The sequence below is a fragment of the Tupaia chinensis genome, unplaced genomic scaffold, assembly GCF_000334495.1.
Source record: "Tupaia chinensis unplaced genomic scaffold, TupChi_1.0 Scaffold000146_1, whole genome shotgun sequence".
NCBI classification, from domain to species: Eukaryota; Metazoa; Chordata; class Mammalia; order Scandentia; family Tupaiidae; genus Tupaia; species Tupaia belangeri.
The window spans coordinates 11679208-11698114 of NW_006159616.1; the positions used below are offsets into that span (position 1 = coordinate 11679208).

The 18907-nt window shown below is 48.9% G+C and overlaps 1 protein-coding gene across 1 annotated transcript; it reads left to right on the top strand.

Moving 5' to 3' along the window:
* The first annotated feature begins 14273 nt into the window (after window positions 1-14273).
* NPPB (natriuretic peptide B) lies at window positions 14274-15659 on the top strand. Its single transcript, XM_027770674.1, has 4 exons — window positions 14274-14548; window positions 14761-15016; window positions 15420-15572; window positions 15643-15659. Exons 1-4 carry the CDS (start codon window positions 14423-14425, stop codon window positions 15657-15659), a joined length of 552 nt encoding a protein of 183 aa, XP_027626475.1. The 5' UTR covers window positions 14274-14422.
* The last annotated feature ends 3248 nt before the right edge of the window (window positions 15660-18907 follow it).

An 18907-nucleotide genomic window follows, 5' to 3' on the forward strand; every position in this document is an offset into this window, starting at 1 on the left:
TCCTCTGCACAGAGGCCTCTGCTCAGCCAGCCCTGCTCTCCACAAACCGTGAGCATCGTCTAAAGAGAGGGCTCAGGGGCCCCCATGGGAAGGACCACCCAGGCTTGAAAACTTTGGGTGGCGATGATGATGGTAATGCAAAAGGGTATCCGCGAGGGTCTTGGCAGAAAGCAGATGGCTCACTTGCCAGCGTAGTTCAAGGAAGGTTAGCAGAGGCGTGGCACAGAGTATAAAGGCATGCATATTGAGAAGTCGCTAGAAAGCAACAACAGCCAATATTAATGCCACTCATCAGCTTCAAGGATCCTGAGACAGAGAGGGTTAGAGAAGAGGTAGGTGCCAACCCCAGGTGACAAGGCAAGACGCAGCAGGCAGAACGTTACCTCTTCTCTTCCGCCCACTGCTCTTTTGTCCCCACCTCCACACGCACAATCCATTGGCTGAAATGAACAGAAGCCACAGGGCACACAGCTAGTCCAAATTAAGTCATAAACCTCAGCCTATGGCCACTGAGTGGGGTAGGAAAGGATGGAGGATGGGGCTGCAGGGCAGACTTCAGATTTTTAGCACAAAAGGTAACTACCATTTATCCAGAACACATATCCAGCCAGCGGGGATGATGACCGGGCCTCTTTCCAAGGGCCATTGTAAAAACCAAGTTAATACAGCTCAAGTGTACTAGCAAGGTCAGTGGCGGCCACCTGGATGCAAACCACTGCACGCTTCCTCCCTAGACACACTAGGTCACCCAGGAATGCAGAGAAAGCCACAGTGGACTCCCCACCCTTCACCATCACAGGGAGACAGAACGCAGCAAAGCCTGAATTCCCTGCAGGTGGAGAACCCACCGCGTCCCCGCGCACATCCTGCTGCACCGTCCATCTACGGGGAGGGCCCACAGAGAGGGGAGGCCTAACAGACTCGGTAAAAGGGAAGAAGAAGCAAGGAGAAAATCAAACAATGAAGAGGAAAAGAAGTGGTCGAAATAGGCAAAGACTATTCAACATAGAGATAATTGTAGATAATGAGGGGCCAGCAGATAGGGTAGTGGTTATGTCTCTGGACTCCCACATGGCCAACTGCAGTTTGAGTCCCAGACCTGGTGGCTTGGAAATCACACTGGGCATGTGTACATGTGTGCGTAAGATCTTGGGAGGAGAATGGAGGAGAAGGGATTGCAGCATAGTCATTTTCCCCAAGGGGTGATTTCTCACTTTCCTTCTCACTGTCTCTCTGTCTCTCCAGTGACTGCACATGCCCAAAGGCAAAAACCTCTTAAAAAAATAAAAGAATAGGGGCCAGCAGGTGGCATGGTGGTTAAGGCGCTAGAATTCTTATATGGCTGACTGCAGTTTGAGTCCCGGACCTGGTGGCTTGCTTTCTCTCTCTCTCTCTCTGTCTTTCTTTCATGTGTCGTATGATTCCATTTATTTGAAATGTCCAAAATAAGCAGATCCATGGAGACACGGAGAACACTAGTGGCCGCTTAGAACTGGGGGTGAGGGCAGGGATGATGGCTAAACGGTGTGGGGTTTCTTAGAGGTGATGAAAATGTTCTAGAATTGTGATCATGGTCGTGTATACTTGTGAATAACCTAACAACTATTGACTTATACACTTCAAATAGGTGAATTGTGTGATACATGAATTATATCTCGATGAGTTTGTTTTTATTTTATTTTAGGGTTTTTTTTTTTTCCTATGGACACATGTGATCGCCAGAGAGACACAAATAGACAGAGAGACAGAAGTGAGAAATCATCCCCAGAGGGATGGCCACACCACAATCCTTTCTCCTGCATTCTCCTCAAGCTTTTGAGTATGCGCACACACATTCCTGGCATGAGTTTCAAGCCTCCAGGTCTGGGACTTGGATCATGTTCAGTCATGTGGGAGTCCAGCTTTAACCACTATGCCACCTGCTATCCCCATGAAGTTGTTTTTAAAAAGTACCTGGATGGGACCAGTAGTTAGTGTAATGACTATGTCACTGGACTCCCATGTAGTCGACCGTAGTTCAAGTCTTGGACCCGGTGACTTAAACTCAAGCCAGGAACATGTGTGTGCGTGCCCAAGATCCCGAGAGGAGAAAGGAGGAGAAGGGATTGTGGCGTGGCCATCCCCTCGGGGGGGTGATATCTCGCCTTCTGTCTCTCTGTCTCTCTCTGTCTTTCTGGCAAGCGCATGTGTCATATAGCAAAAAAACTTCTCCAAAAAAAGGAAAAAAAAAAGTACCTGGATGATTAGGCCAGCAGGTGGTGTGGAGGTTAAGGCACTGGATCCGCAGGGCCAGTTGCATGGTTCAAGTCCCAGATATGGCAGCTTGGAAATCACGCTGGATGCATGTGTTTGTATGCCCAAAAATCCCAAGAGGAGAAGGGATTGTGGTGTGGCCATTCCCTCCGAAGGGTGATTTCTCACTTTCATTCTTTCTCTTTCTCTGGCAAGTGAACACAACCTAATGGCAAAAACTTAAAAAACAACAACAACAAAAACGAGGATGTAGACAGACTACAATGTGTAAATGCCAAAACGTGAACACACTTCTGCATTGCTCAGTCTGCACACACTTGCCGAGGCCCCTCCCATGTGTCCGGTCTGTACCAGCTGCTCTCAGACCCTTCTGGCTCATGTCTGAGGAGCTCCGAGCCCACTGAATAGCATGCTGCACTGTGAGGAGCATGACAGGGGGGCCACATCAGGTGCTGAGCAGGCTCAGAGGAGAGAGGAAAGAAGACTAAAGGCTGTCCTATGCGCCTGTCCAGGTCAAAGCCATAGTCATGGCAAGCATACCCTTAAGGGGGGCGAGCAGAGCCTTCTGAGTGGAGGAAGCAGCCACATGGTGAAGGGTCTGGGGTGTAAGGACGCTTGGTCAGACAGCTCAGAAGAGCACGAGTGTAGAGTTTGTGTCCAGAGGAGAAAAATGGAAAGTGAAGAAGGTGACCATGAAGGGACTTAGGAGGCAAGCTAGCAGGTTTGTGTAAAGATGTACAGAGCTTGAAGCAGCAAGGCTGATAGCCGGCAGGGGTGCGGGGACTGTGGTGTATTAGTTAACAGCCTCCAGGACTGGCTCTGTGGTGCAGTGGTAATGTGCTGCTCATCTCTTTTGTTTGCTGGTGTATCTTCAGCACAGAGAAAAGGCACTCAGTACTGTTTGTGGAATGAATGAGCGAAGGAGAGTCTTCCTCAGTTCAAGTGCAGCTGCTAGGAAAGGAGAGCCTGTCAAGTCCTCACCTCTGAACAGCCCTGCCCACTCTCCCCATCTGTCAGGAGCCAGGTGCTGCGATTGTTCTGTCCCAGAGAGAACTGGAGGCAGGCCAGGCCCCTCCTGACCCACAGCCATCTGGAGCCTCTGAGCCCATTGCTGCCCCATCCAGCAGGAAGTGGGTGTGAGCTCCCCATGGCCCAGTACCAGTGCTACCGGCCAGAGCCAGCCAGGCCAGGAAGGAGGGCTTTGTAGAAAGGCATGTGTGAGTCACCCCCTGCTGTCCCAGCAGCACGTCCTGGGAACCAGTGGGAGATAGTGGCTGAGAGTAGGTGCCTTAAAATAAGTCCCCGGTGGGCCATGTGACTGCTCTGGCTTCTTCCTGCCCCCTTTCCAAGCCTGGAGTGTTCCCTGCTCCTCTGCACAGAGGCCTCTGCTCAGCCAGCCCTGCTCTCCACAAACCGTGAGCATCGTCTAAAGAGAGGGCTCAGGGGCCCCCATGGGAAGGACCACCCAGGCTTGAAAACTTTGGGTGGCGATGATGATGGTAATGCAAAAGGGTATCCGCGAGGGTCTTGGCAGAAAGCAGATGGCTCACTTGCCAGCGTAGTTCAAGGAAGGTTAGCAGAGGCGTGGCACAGAGTATAAAGGCATGCATATTGAGAAGTCGCTAGAAAGCAACAACAGCCAATATTAATGCCACTCATCAGCTTCAAGGATCCTGAGACAGAGAGGGTTAGAGAAGAGGTAGGTGCCAACCCCAGGTGACAAGGCAAGACGCAGCAGGCAGAACGTTACCTCTTCTCTTCCGCCCACTGCTCTTTTGTCCCCACCTCCACACGCACAATCCATTGGCTGAAATGAACAGAAGCCACAGGGCACACAGCTAGTCCAAATTAAGTCATAAACCTCAGCCTATGGCCACTGAGTGGGGTAGGAAAGGATGGAGGATGGGGCTGCAGGGCAGACTTCAGATTTTTAGCACAAAAGGTAACTACCATTTATCCAGAACACATATCCAGCCAGCGGGGATGATGACCGGGCCTCTTTCCAAGGGCCATTGTAAAAACCAAGTTAATACAGCTCAAGTGTACTAGCAAGGTCAGTGGCGGCCACCTGGATGCAAACCACTGCACGCTTCCTCCCTAGACACACTAGGTCACCCAGGAATGCAGAGAAAGCCACAGTGGACTCCCCACCCTTCACCATCACAGGGAGACAGAACGCAGCAAAGCCTGAATTCCCTGCAGGTGGAGAACCCACCGCGTCCCCGCGCACATCCTGCTGCACCGTCCATCTACGGGGAGGGCCCACAGAGAGGGGAGGCCTAACAGACTCGGTAAAAGGGAAGAAGAAGCAAGGAGAAAATCAAACAATGAAGAGGAAAAGAAGTGGTCGAAATAGGCAAAGACTATTCAACATAGAGATAATTGTAGATAATGAGGGGCCAGCAGATAGGGTAGTGGTTATGTCTCTGGACTCCCACATGGCCAACTGCAGTTTGAGTCCCAGACCTGGTGGCTTGGAAATCACACTGGGCATGTGTACATGTGTGCGTAAGATCTTGTGAGGAGAATGGAGGAGAAGGGATTGCAGCATAGTCATTTTCCCCAAGGGGTGATTTCTCACTTTCCTTCTCACTGTCTCTCTGTCTCTCCAGTGACTGCACATGCCCAAAGGCAAAAACCTCTTAAAAAAATAAAAGAATAGGGGCCAGCAGGTGGCATGGTGGTTAAGGCGCTAGAATTCTTATATGGCTGACTGCAGTTTGAGTCCCGGACCTGGTGGCTTGCTTTCTCTCTCTCTCTCTCTGTCTTTCTCTGGCAAAACTCATGTGAAGTAATAATCACAATGAATAAATTAAGTAAATAATTCTTAAAGAAAATAAAAGAGTAAAAATGAAACAATGTAGCATGGTTAATACTTTAAAACACCCAAGAAAACCTTTCTTTTTCTTTGAGAGATTTTTGCTATAGGGTGGGTGTGCTCACCAGAGAGACAGAGACAGAAAGTGAGAAATCATCCCCCAGGGAGGATGGCCACACCGCAATTCCTTCTCCTCCATTCTCCTCTCAGGATTTTGGGCACACACGCACTTGCACCTAGCACGAGTTTCAAGCCACCGTGTCCGGGACTTGAACCATGGTTGGTCATATGGGAGTCCAGCACTTTAACTACTATGCCACCTGTTGGCTCCCAAGAAAGCCATTCTATGCAAACTTTTTGCCTATTTGAAAATGGGGTCATGAGTGTTTTGATTGTTGAGTTATAAGAATTCTTTGTATAGGAGCCAGCAGGTGGTGTGATGGTTGAGATGCTGGACTCCCACGTGGTTGACTATAGTTCAAGTCTTGAAACTGGCCGTTTGCTCTCTCACTTTCACGCTCTCTCTCTCTGGTGAGTGCACATGCTCTATAGCAAACTTTAAAAAACAATAATAAATAAATAAAATAAATAATAATTTTTAAAAAAAATAGTTCTTTGTATATTCAAGACCCTTACTAGATATATGATTAGCAAAATTTTTAAATGTGGGGTGTCATTTCATTTTCCTGGTGTATACTTTAATACACAATTTTTTTTCTTTTTTCTTTAATTTTGCTATAGGGCATGTGTGCTTGCCAGAGAGAGACAGAAAGAAAGAGAGACAAAGAGAGGGAAAGTGAGAAAGCACCCCCTCAGTGGGTATGGCCATGCCACCATCCCTTCTCCTCCATTCTCCTCCTGGGATTTTGGCACGCATGCACACATATCCGGTGTGTTTTTCAAGCTGCCAGGTCCGGGGCTCCAGTCACACACGCAGTTGGTCATGTGGGATCCAGTGCCTTAACCACAACGCCACTAGCTCCACCTAAAAAAAACTTTTTTTAAGCTTGTTTATTTATTCCATGAGAGAAATAGAGAAACGTGCCTCCAGGAGGGTCCTCATGCTGCGACACAGCCTCAGTCTCCACTGGCCTGGCTCTTGGGCACATGCGCCAGCGTGCACAGGGAGGTCCTGGAATGTAGCCCTAGGAGCGTCCTTATGTAGGTCCAGTTATACTCTATCACCACCTCCCCCGCCCAGTTCTTCTGAAGACTAGATCAAAACTCTCTGTCTCTTGCTCTCTGTTTCTGGAAAGCACACACACACTCTATACCAATTTTTTAAAATAATTTTTTTGAGAAGTTTTTGCTATAGGGTGCGTGCACTTGCCAGAAAGACAGAGAGAGACAGAGAGACAGAAAGTGAGAAACCCCCGCCCCAGGGAGATGGCCATGCTGCAATCCCTTCTCCTCCGTTCTCCTCTCGGGATCTTGGGCATGCACACATATCCGGTGTGTTTTTCAAGCTGCCCGGTCCGGGGCTCATGCACATCTCGGGCATGAGTTTAAGCCACTGGGTCTGGGACTCGAACTGCGGTCAACTACATGGAAGTCCAGTGAGAGTGACATAGCCATTATGCCAATTGCTGGTCCCTTTAATAATTATTTTATTTAACATTTATTTATTTATTTATTTAAATTTGACCAAAGAGGGACAGGACAAGAGAGGCAAAGAGAGAAAGCAAGCTCCCAGGTCTGGTCCAACCATATGGGAGTCCAGCACTCTTCAACCCAATGCCACCTCCCAGCCCCGCCCCTATACTAATCAAAAAAAAAAAAAAAAAAAGAAAAGAAAAGAAAAGAAAAGAAAAAAAGAAAAAAGAAACAGTGACTAAGAATAAGCATCCTTAGGACCATCCACCCCCTGGGCAGTTTGTATAGCCTGAGACACACGAAAGTGGTCCTCCGGCCGTGTGGGATCTAGCTACTCTAACCACCACGCCACCTGACTGGTTCTAGTCCCCGCTGCTGCTTTTTCTTCTTTTTCTCCTTCTTCCTCTTCTTTTTCATTTATTAATTTGTTTATCTATTTATTTATTGTGATTTTCAAGCCATCAGGTCCAGAACTCAAACCAGGCCATATGCAGAATCTAGCACTTTAACCACCGCACCACCCTCTGGCCCAAGGCCCTGCTTCTTAAGGAGCCCTCTTTAGCCTGATGAAGTGGGAGGTCTGTCTGTCCAGTGAGACTCAAGCAACCTGGAGGCAGACGTTGTGCCTTCTAATCCCCATCACAGACAGAGCCGCACGTGATGGGGATTCTGAGGTGTACCTGTTGTCCTTCCTCCTCCATCGCCCCCGTGTTGGTCCATGCCTGCTGTTTGATGTGAAGATACCTAGGCTTCCAATGTTCTCTCCAGCTCCGGCAGCCTTTGGAAAGTTTTGAACACGCTTTCCGTCTGTCTGACCACGGGGGATGAACCCACATTACAAGAGAAGTGCGTTAATTAGACAGGGTTCAACCCGTTTGTCTGCAAAGGGTGAGACTGGGCTGTTACCAATGATTGAAATAGCTTGTTCTTAAACATTTCTAAGAAAAAGGCAGGCAGTTTCTTCGGGGACTGTGTCAGTTAGGAATCTTCAGGATGTGACCAACTGGTGGTGTCGTGGGGAAGGTGCTGGACTTCCACATGGTTGACTGCAGTTCGAAGCCCAGACCTGGAGGCTTACTTTCTCACTCCCCCCATCCCCTCTCTGGTGAGCACATGTGCCCTAGAGGAAAATTTAAATGATAATAAATTAAACTAATAATTAAAATACAATCTCTGGGATGAAAATAGCAGAAATCTAATTTAAATAGGTTTAGGAAAAAAAGGAGGTACAGATTTATTAGGTTAAATAACTGAAAAATACTGAGTTCATTTGACTTCAGATGTTGCTGAAGCCAGGGTCTCTAAGAGTGTCACCAGGATGGGGACAGTGGGTAGTTGTTTCCGAGATGGTGGGAAGGATAAAGTGGCCCCTTCAGAGTTCCTTTCTCCTTAATGAGGCTGTAGCAGTGGGAGGGAGTGAGAGAAGGATGGAGAGGGGAGAGGGTAAGATTGAAAAAGAGAGAGAATAGTACCACAGCCATCCCCTCATGTACACTCAGACACTCAAAAATTACTGGGGAGGCTGGACATGACTGGGTGGTGTGTGTGTGTGTATTAACAGCTTTAACAGCTGGTTGTTGTTTTTGTTGTTTGCTATAGGGCACGTGCACTCACTGAAGAGACAGAGAGACAGAAAGCGAGAAATCACTCCCTGGGGGGATGGCCAGGCCGCAATCCTTTCTCCTCCATTCTCCTCTTGGGGTTTTGGGCACAGATGTGCCTGGCATGAGCTTTAAGCTACCAGGTCCAGGACTTGAACTGTAGTCACCTACGTGGGAGTCCAGCGACATAAGCATTGTACCATCTGCTGGTCCCAACAGCTATTTTTTTTATAGGCTGCCAAGCTCAGCCCTCCCTCTCTACGCTATCAGTCTAGAGATTCGCTTCAAGGGCAGAGAAGGGTTACACATCCCTGCTGGTTTTCAAAGCACCCCCAGCACACACACTCACACACGCACACACACACATGCCTACCTGCCTGCCACAGCTGTGAAGGAGCGGGTGTTCCTCTCCAAGTGGTTTTTGGTTTTGGAAGAAAGTGTACAGGTTACAGAAGATGGGGGTGCTACTGAGAGGTGGGAGCTAACCATGAAACAGGATAGCATCTTAGTTTGTTTCTGCATTGCGGATAGAAATACCTAAGACTGGATCATTTATTTTTAAAAAACAGAGATGTGTTTGCAAAATTCACTATCATGATAGCAGGGAATTCTGAAGGAATCACAAAATGGCAGAAGATGGAACTTTTAGCAGAGGAGAGTGTGTTCTGTATCTATGAGCCTCTCTCTCTCCTTTTTTTAATTAATTATTTTTAACCTTTTTGTTTGTGCTTTTGTTTTAGGGCACGTGTGTTTGCCAGAGAGAGAGAGAGAGAGATCACCTCCTGCAAGAGGTGATAACCACATCACAATCTCTTCTCCTTTGTTCTCCTCCCGGGATTCTGGGCACACACACACACACACATGCGCCTGGCATTTTATTTTATTTTATTTATTTATTTTTTTGAGAGGCCTTTGCTACAGGGCATGTGTGCTCGCCAGAAAGACAGAGAGAGACAGAGAGACAGAAAGTGAGAAATCACGCCCCAGGGGGGATGGCCAGGCCGCAATCCCTTCTCCATTCTCCTCTCAGGATCTTGGGCACGCATGCACACGCGCCCGGCGTGAGTTTAAGCTACTGGTTAGGCCACTGGATCCGGGACTTGAACTGCGGTCGACTACGTGGGAGTCCAGCAACATAGCCTTACACTAACTGCTGCTCCCATGCCTGGGGTGTTTTTAAGCCACAGGGTCCAGGACTTGAACCATGCCGTTGGCCATGTGGGATCCAGCCATCTTAACTTCCACGTCATCTGCTGGCCCTACACAACCTGTTTTACCATGTAAAATGGCATATCTGTAGGTTCTCTGTGCACATCTTCGGGGGGCTATTATTCAGTCTCCCATAAACATCATCAGATTTAATCCCAGACAACAGTGCTGTGACACAGTGTGAAGATGGTGTGAGTAGCTTCGTTGACTAGATGTGGAAAGTGCATGACAGGTAGTGGACACTCAACCAATGTCTGTGACGCTGATCTAGGACAAGAGTTGATTGACATAAAGTCATTCTTCCCTGAACAGAGGCCTTGGAGGATCTAGTCCTGTGTCTTTCCTAAAGACTCTTCCCATTCGGGCTGGCAGGTAGCATGGTGGTTAAGAGTGCTGACCCCCACATGGCCAACCATGGTTCAAATCCCTGACCTGGCATTTTGCTGTCTCACTTTCCATCTCTCTCTCTCTCTCACACACAGACTCTGTCCCTCTCTGGTCAAATTAAAATAAATAAGTAAAGTTAAATAAAATAATTAAAAAAAAAGACTTCTCCCATAATCCTCTCCACTGGGGGAAGGTAGAGGTCCTGTTAGAGTGTTTAGCACCTAATTGTTCCTCCTAGGGTCATTCTCTCTGTCCAGAGAGACCACAATCTCTTACCTTGCAAAGCCCAACTCTCTCACAACTGTATTCCTAGTTATTTGGCTCTTTCCACACTGCCACGGACTTTCGCAGATTTCATTCTCTCCTTCTTAGTCTTTACAAGGAGGAAGCATATACCCGTTTTGCAGGAGAACAAAGTGAGGCTCAAGCAAATGCAGACTGCTGGTCCCAACAGCTATTTTTTTTATAGGCTGCCAAGCTCAGCCCTCCCTCTCTACGCTATCAGTCTAGAGATTCGCTTCAAGGGCAGAGAAGGGTTACACATCCCTGCTGGTTTTCAAAGCACCCCCAGCACACACACTCACACACGCACACACACACATGCCTACCTGCCTGCCACAGCTGTGAAGGAGCGGGTGTTCCTCTCCAAGTGGTTTTTGGTTTTGGAAGAAAGTGTACAGGTTACAGAAGATGGGGGTGCTACTGAGAGGTGGGAGCTAACCATGAAACAGGATAGCATCTTAGTTTGTTTCTGCATTGCGGATAGAAATACCTAAGACTGGATCATTTATTTTTAAAAAACAGAGATGTGTTTGCAAAATTCACTATCATGATAGCAGGGAATTCTGAAGGAATCACAAAATGGCAGAAGATGGAACTTTTAGCAGAGGAGAGTGTGTTCTGTATCTATGAGCCTCTCTCTCTCCTTTTTTTAATTAATTATTTTTAACCTTTTTGTTTGTGCTTTTGTTTTAGGGCACGTGTGTTTGCCAGAGAGAGAGAGAGAGAGATCACCTCCTGCAAGAGGTGATAACCACATCACAATCTCTTCTCCTTTGTTCTCCTCCCGGGATTCTGGGCACACACACACACACACATGCGCCTGGCATTTTATTTTATTTTATTTATTTATTTTTTTGAGAGGCCTTTGCTACAGGGCATGTGTGCTCGCCAGAAAGACAGAGAGAGACAGAGAGACAGAAAGTGAGAAATCACGCCCCAGGGGGGATGGCCAGGCCGCAATCCCTTCTCCATTCTCCTCTCAGGATCTTGGGCACGCATGCACACGCGCCCGGCGTGAGTTTAAGCTACTGGTTAGGCCACTGGATCCGGGACTTGAACTGCGGTCGACTACGTGGGAGTCCAGCAACATAGCCTTACACTAACTGCTGCTCCCATGCCTGGGGTGTTTTTAAGCCACAGGGTCCAGGACTTGAACCATGCCGTTGGCCATGTGGGATCCAGCCATCTTAACTTCCACGTCATCTGCTGGCCCTACACAACCTGTTTTACCATGTAAAATGGCATATCTGTAGGTTCTCTGTGCACATCTTCGGGGGGCTATTATTCAGTCTCCCATAAACATCATCAGATTTAATCCCAGACAACAGTGCTGTGACACAGTGTGAAGATGGTGTGAGTAGCTTCGTTGACTAGATGTGGAAAGTGCATGACAGGTAGTGGACACTCAACCAATGTCTGTGACGCTGATCTAGGACAAGAGTTGATTGACATAAAGTCATTCTTCCCTGAACAGAGGCCTTGGAGGATCTAGTCCTGTGTCTTTCCTAAAGACTCTTCCCATTCGGGCTGGCAGGTAGCATGGTGGTTAAGAGTGCTGACCCCCACATGGCCAACCATGGTTCAAATCCCTGACCTGGCATTTTGCTGTCTCACTTTCCATCTCTCTCTCTCTCTCACACACAGACTCTGTCCCTCTCTGGTCAAATTAAAATAAATAAGTAAAGTTAAATAAAATAATTAAAAAAAAAGACTTCTCCCATAATCCTCTCCACTGGGGGAAGGTAGAGGTCCTGTTAGAGTGTTTAGCACCTAATTGTTCCTCCTAGGGTCATTCTCTCTGTCCAGAGAGACCACAATCTCTTACCTTGCAAAGCCCAACTCTCTCACAACTGTATTCCTAGTTATTTGGCTCTTTCCACACTGCCACGGACTTTCGCAGATTTCATTCTCTCCTTCTTAGTCTTTACAAGGAGGAAGCATATACCCGTTTTGCAGGAGAACAAAGTGAGGCTCAAGCAAATGCAGAGTCCACTTTGATAAGCGCTGGTGGAGGGCTCTGTCTTGCTCCCAATCCTTTCTTTACCTTATGATACCCAGCTCGAGGGACTCCCTATGCCCGTAGAGCCCCTTGCTTCATTTAGCCCTTGGTTATTCTTTCTGTGGTGTGTTTGTGGACACACACACATACACACACACACACACACCCAGCCCCCAGAACCTTCCTAGGACTGGCATCTCTACATGGTTGTTCCTCCTCCCCTTCTTCATCTGCAAAGTGCTGTGATCTTAGCCACTCTTCCCCCAACACACAGTGACTGAACGTACACATCCCTCACAGACCAGCTCCCCAGGGCTTCCTACGTGACAATGGATTTGTTACTAATAGGTTTTCTTTTCTTTTAAAAAATTTAAATGAGAGAGAGGAGAGAGAGATTTTTTATAGGGTCTGACTGCAATGCAGTCCTCCTGCCCCTGTCTCCCAGTTAAGTAGACTGTTTTTAGGTTGAGCCAGGAACGGAACCCAGGCCTCCTATGTGGCCCCAGTCCATTGCAGTGGCACCCCACTACCAGTACCCCTATAGCTGGGGCAAGTTTTATTTCCGTAGAAACATCTTGTGGTTTCCCTGGCAGTGGTTAAGAGCTTCAGGTCTGGAATCAGATTGCCTGTTGAAATTCAGGCTTTCCCACTCCAACTGTGTGACCTTAAAAAAGTAAATTAACTTAGTTCCAGCAGATGGTGTACTGATTATGTCACTGGACTCCCACGTAATTGACCATGGTTTGAGTTCCAGACCAGGTGGCTTAAACTCTCGCCAGGTGTGTGTGCATGCCCAAGATCCCTGGAGAATGATGGATTGTGGCATGGCCATTCCCTCAGGAGGTGACTTCTCACTTTCTGTCTCTCCAGCAAGTGCACGCACTTTATAGGAAAAATCTCTCTCTAAAATAAATAAATAAATAAGATAATAAAATATAAAAATCTATATGTATACATATCAATATAGATATGATATATAGATATAGATATAGATATAGATATAGAACTCATCTGAGCTCAGTTTCCTTGTCTGAAAAAATGAGGAATAATAGCAGTACTTTTCTCACTCAATATCTGGCCACACTTTTTGCTTAGAAGTTCCAGATTCTTCTTGCTGTCCCCTTCCCCAACTCCACGAGCCTGACAGCAGTGGGATGCTGATTCTCTAATATCAACTGAGGAAAATCCTGGCTATCGCAAGGAACTGCTGGAATGCTGGTTCTTCTTCCTTTCCTTAAAGGGTAGAGCTGATTTGGTTGGAATTTAGAGAAAACAAAACTCAGAGGTGAAATCATTCAGGAACGTCTTCTATGGCATCTCCTCCAGGGGCCAACACCTCCTCTCCCTCACCAAGCCAACATGGATGGGAAAGGAAAGGATGACTGGAAAGATGGTTGTCTACTTGGTGGGACACCATGGTGTGGGGGTGTGCCGCGTCCTCAGATGCCTCCTTTGTCTCATCACCCATGAACCAACCCCAATTGGTAGGTGGCTTGTGAGAGTGGGGAGGGGCCTCAGGGGTCTCTGGTCTCATGCCCCTCTCAGGCCTTTCTGGCCTGGCAATCCAGGAAATCCCGTTGAGGAGAGCAGAGTTTGAGAGTTTGTGCAAAGTTCACGCTGGGAGGTCAGCACCACGGACAGCAGTCAGCGCTCTGGAACCCGCTGCCAGGTCCAGGGAAGTCAGGAGGAGGCTGAGTTAGAGGCGGGCGAAGCGACTTGAGCCAGAGGGAAGGCGCGCTACTGGTGGTGGGGTGCCCATGGGCTGTTCTCGTTCTGAGTCACCCCGTGCGCCCCGCGCTCGCGTCGGGGCCTCGGAATGCTGGGGTTCTCTGCTTTTTCCAGCAATGGTTGGGGGTGGGGAGGGAAGGGGAAAGCACCACGTGAAGGTGCCGGGGATTTTGGCAGGAAGGAGGAAGCGGGAGACAAGGATGTGCTGGTGTCCCCCGCGCGCTCCCGCCCCCGGCCCGGCCCATTTCTATACAAGGCCTGCTCTCTCTAGCCTCCACCCCCGACCCAGAATACTCGTCGCAGGCGCGGAGGGGTACATTCCGTGGGCCTGAGCTCAGCTAGCGGGAATGTGGCCGATAAATCAGAGATAACCCCACAGGGCAGGGCAGTCCGGACACCCAGGCACGGGATAAAAAGCCGCGGTTGCGGGAGGAGCCAGGAGTCCCCACCCTCGGGCTATACGGAGGTGGAACAAGAACCCAAGAACCTGAGAACCGGGACACAGCGCGGCAGCGGCGGCAGCAGTGGCCCCAGTCCCAGCTCTCCAGCGACATGGACCCTCACATGATACTGCCCCGGGCGCTCCTGCTCCTCCTTTTCTTGCACCTGTCACCACTGGGCTGTCGTTCCCACCCCCTGAGCAGCCCCATCTCAGCCTCGGAACTGTCTGGGGTACAGGTGAGCGCCGAGGTCTGCATAGGCATGGCCAACCCAGAGGGCCTGGGCAGCGGCAGTCAATGGGCCCCCATCCTCCCTTGGGACTTAGTGACAAGAGAATCAGAAAGCAGTGAGATTCCCTATACCCAAGCAGCTGTCTCACTTGGGACCATCGAGGGCGGGCTGGCCGAGGTGTTAGTTCCAGAGACTCAGGCTCCCCCCTTCGATCGCAGGAGCTGCTGGACCTCCTGCAGGACAAGGTCTCGAAGATGCAAGCGGAGAGGATGGTCCGGGAGTCCCTCGAGCGCAGCCGCAGCCTTGCGGAACCCAGGGAAGGCCAAGAGGCAGGCCCCGCCAGCGTCCTTGGGTCTCGCGAAGGCGTGCTCCAGGCTCTGCGAGGTCTCCGCAGCCCCAAGATGATGCGCAACTCCAGCTGCTTCGGGCGTAGACTGGACCGAATCGGTTCTCTCAGCGGCCTGGGCTGCAACGGTGAGCCCCCATCCTGCCACCCCCCCCCCCCACCCCAGCCCCCACGCACCCCGCCCCCCCCCCCCCCACACCAGTCCCACTGCCCTGTGTGAGACCATGTAAAGACACTTCTGGGTTTGCTGTCTGGGAACTGCACACTCAGGGCAAAGGGTACCTGACATCGCTCCCTCTTGATGGCAATCTTCAGGGCTGAGGGGTGCCTTTTTGCCACTTTTAAATACGGGTACAACTTATTAACATGCCCAGGAGTCCCCACCCACCTTCCGGCCCACCTGCCCAGCTCACCTGGGCATCCTCTCCAGCCTCTCTTGTCAAAGGGGCCAGAACCTCCTGAGAGTGGAGTCTGTTTCTTGTCTGGCAGCCCAACCTTGGAGCAGACAGTCCTAAACATTGTTCTTCCTAGTTTCTCCTAAATGTCTAGAGCCTCAAAGACAGCATCACCGGGGCAATGATAATGCCCAGTTTACAGATGAGAAAACCGAGGCCCAGGGAGATGGACGATCCCAAAGGTTCAAACATCAAGACTGGCTCCAGACTGGGGAGTGTTACCTGCAGGGTGAGGGCTGCTCACCTCCCACTCAGCCTCCACCCTAATGCCAGCCTCACCTTCTCTCTTCTCTCCGCAGTGCTGAGGAGGCATTAGGAGGACGTCCTGGTCCAGACAACTGCTTCTGATGCTCCCAGGGGCTCTTTATCCAGTCCCAGGACAAGCCCCTCTCTTTGAAGCGGCTCCTATTTTTATTTATTTATTTATTTATTTACCTGGTTGTTTTATATTGCCTGTGAGCATACAGAGGACTTTCTCTGAAATAAAGTCAACATTATAGCTTTTCCTTTTGAAACTGATTTGTCTCCATGCATGACAAGTAACCTCTCATTTGAAAACAAAGCAAAACCCACAAAACTCTGTGTTTTCTTGAAAGTCCTACTGGAGTCTTTGCCCCCCGCCCCCTTTTTTTATGTCAGAAGGTGCATGCACTTGTGTGGGGGCAGGGGGGAGAATGAGAAATCGAGAGTACACCCTTCTCCATGGGACATGGTCATGTTGCGATCCCCTCTCCGTCATTCTTCCCTTGGGATTTTGTCTATGTATGCACACACATTTGATGTATTTCTTTTTCTTTCTTTTTCTTTTTTTTTTTTTGGAGAGGTTTTTGCTATAGGGCGCGTGCGCTCGCCAGACAGACAGAGAGAGACATAGAGACAGAAAGCGAGAAATCACTCCCCAGAGGGGATGGTCACGCCGCAATCCCTTCTCCTCCATTCTCCTCTCGGGATCTTGGGCACGCACGCACACGCGCCCGGCATGAGTTTTAAGCCACCGGGTCTGGGATGCGAACCGCAGTCGACTACGTGGGAGTCCAGCGACATAGCCATTACGCTAACTGCTAGTTCCCACACATTTGATGTATTTCTCAAGCCACTGGATCTGAGACCCAGACCGTAGTCAGCCATGTAGGATCCAGCTATTTTAATCACTAGACCAACGGCTGACCCCCAGTGGAGTCTTAATGGTGGGATGGAAACATGGTCTCTAGTACTGGCCAAGGTGGGAGGGGGCTTTCTTTTCTTTCAAGGTTTTTAAAGCTCTGAAATGTGTACAAATGCCTCAAACTCTTGAGACACTTTGCAGAAACGGCGATTTCTTCCTGGGTGTGGAATGGGTCCTGGCACGTCCCTGCAACAGGAAGGTCTGTCAAGGCTTTCTCGCCAGTGGTCTCTGTGCCTGGAATTCACCATAAACAGATTCCCCCAATCATTGTCATTTCCAAAAGATCTAGGCTAAAATGTCAGAGATTGGAGATTGTGTGTGTGTGTTGCACACTGACTTATTTGCATTCCTGTATGGGGTGAGCTCCCCAAACCTCAGCTTCAAATTTCCAATTCCTGATGTTCTCCTGAAAAGGAGTCTGCAAAACCACAACCCCAGGGTTAGACAGGTCCGACAAGGAGCCAGCTTTTCAGGGTGCTCGTCCCGAGTTTGCATGGTCTCTTCCCCTCCACTCCTGAGAGAGAAAAGGAGACAACCGTTTTGGAGAGGTTTTTGCTATAGGGCGCGTGCGCTCGCCAGACAGACAGAGAGAGACATAGAGACAGAAAGCGAGAAATCACTCCCCAGAGGGGATGGTCACGCCGCAATCCCTTCTCCTCCATTCTCCTCTCGGGATCTTGGGCACGCACGCACACGCGCCCGGCATGAGTTTTAAGCCACCGGGTCTGGGATGCGAACCGCAGTCGACTACGTGGGAGTCCAGCGACATAGCCATTACGCTAACTGCTAGTTCCCACACATTTGATGTATTTCTCAAGCCACTGGATCTGAGACCCAGACCGTAGTCAGCCATGTAGGATCCAGCTATTTTAATCACTAGACCAACGGCTGACCCCCAGTGGAGTCTTAATGGTGGGATGGAAACATGGTCTCTAGTACTGGCCAAGGTGGGAGGGGGCTTTCTTTTCTTTCAAGGTTTTTAAAGCTCTGAAATGTGTACAAATGCCTCAAACTCTTGAGACACTTTGCAGAAACGGCGATTTCTTCCTGGGTGTGGAATGGGTCCTGGCACGTCCCTGCAACAGGAAGGTCTGTCAAGGCTTTCTCGCCAGTGGTCTCTGTGCCTGGAATTCACCATAAACAGATTCCCCCAATCATTGTCATTTCCAAAAGATCTAGGCTAAAATGTCAGAGATTGGAGATTGTGTGTGTGTGTTGCACACTGACTTATTTGCATTCCTGTATGGGGTGAGCTCCCCAAACCTCAGCTTCAAATTTCCAATTCCTGATGTTCTCCTGAAAAGGAGTCTGCAAAACCACAACCCCAGGGTTAGACAGGTCCGACAAGGAGCCAGCTTTTCAGGGTGCTCGTCCCGAGTTTGCATGGTCTCTTCCCCTCCACTCCTGAGAGAGAAAAGGAGACAACCGTGATAGTCCTACTGTGTTGCCTTAATCAGCAGACACTTCTGGTAGGGGTGACTGCCCTCTCCTCTGTGGGTCCTCTTCCCACATATCCTGTGCCCTAGACATCCCAGGCCATGCTGCTGGACTCCTGCTTTCAGGCTCCTGGCTTTAGCTCATGCTGTTCCCCTTCCCACAATGCTGCTTATGATCCCAGCTCAGCTCAGGGGCAAATCACCACGAGGTCAGTAATATCATGAACCCCATTTTCCAGATGAGGAAACTGAGTCTCAGAAAAACCAAGCATCTTATCTGATACCCTACAGTCACCAAGTGCTAGTGCTGGGTTTGAGCTGAGACCTGAGTCTCTTAAGCCCTCACTCATGGTCCCTCCCTGCTGTTATTATTATTATCTTTTGTTCTTATTCATTTGAGGGAACATGAAAGGTGGGTCTTCGTGTTATTTCTCCTTATAGCCCAGTATGCATCAGAGGTTGTGATTAAATAATGAGAGCAATTTAAAAAAATTTAAAACTGAGGTTTAAGGAGCAGCTTATTTTCCAATAGAGTCATCTTTGTCTGTTTCTGACCCAGGGAGGGTAAGAGTAATTAGAATAGTTTTAACATTTACAAAGGTCTTAATCCAGTATGGGGCACAGTTCCGTTAACTCTTATTGTTCTTGTAACAACTTTAAGAAGTTACCCTCACTTTTTTTCCTCTTTTTTCATTTATTTACTTTTACATTTTTCCATAAACATTTACTTTACACATCAAAAAAATTTTGCTCATACTCCATAGTTCTTGACAGTTAATAAACAACTTTCAAATTTTCAAAATACTGAATTTTAAAGATAATGTTTAAAATATTTCTTTTTTTTTTTTTTTGGAGATATTTTCACTGTAGGGCGCGTGCGCTCTCCAGACAGACAGAGAGAGACATAGAGACAGAAAGCGAGAAATCACCCCCCAGGGGGGATGGTCACGCCGCAATCCCTTC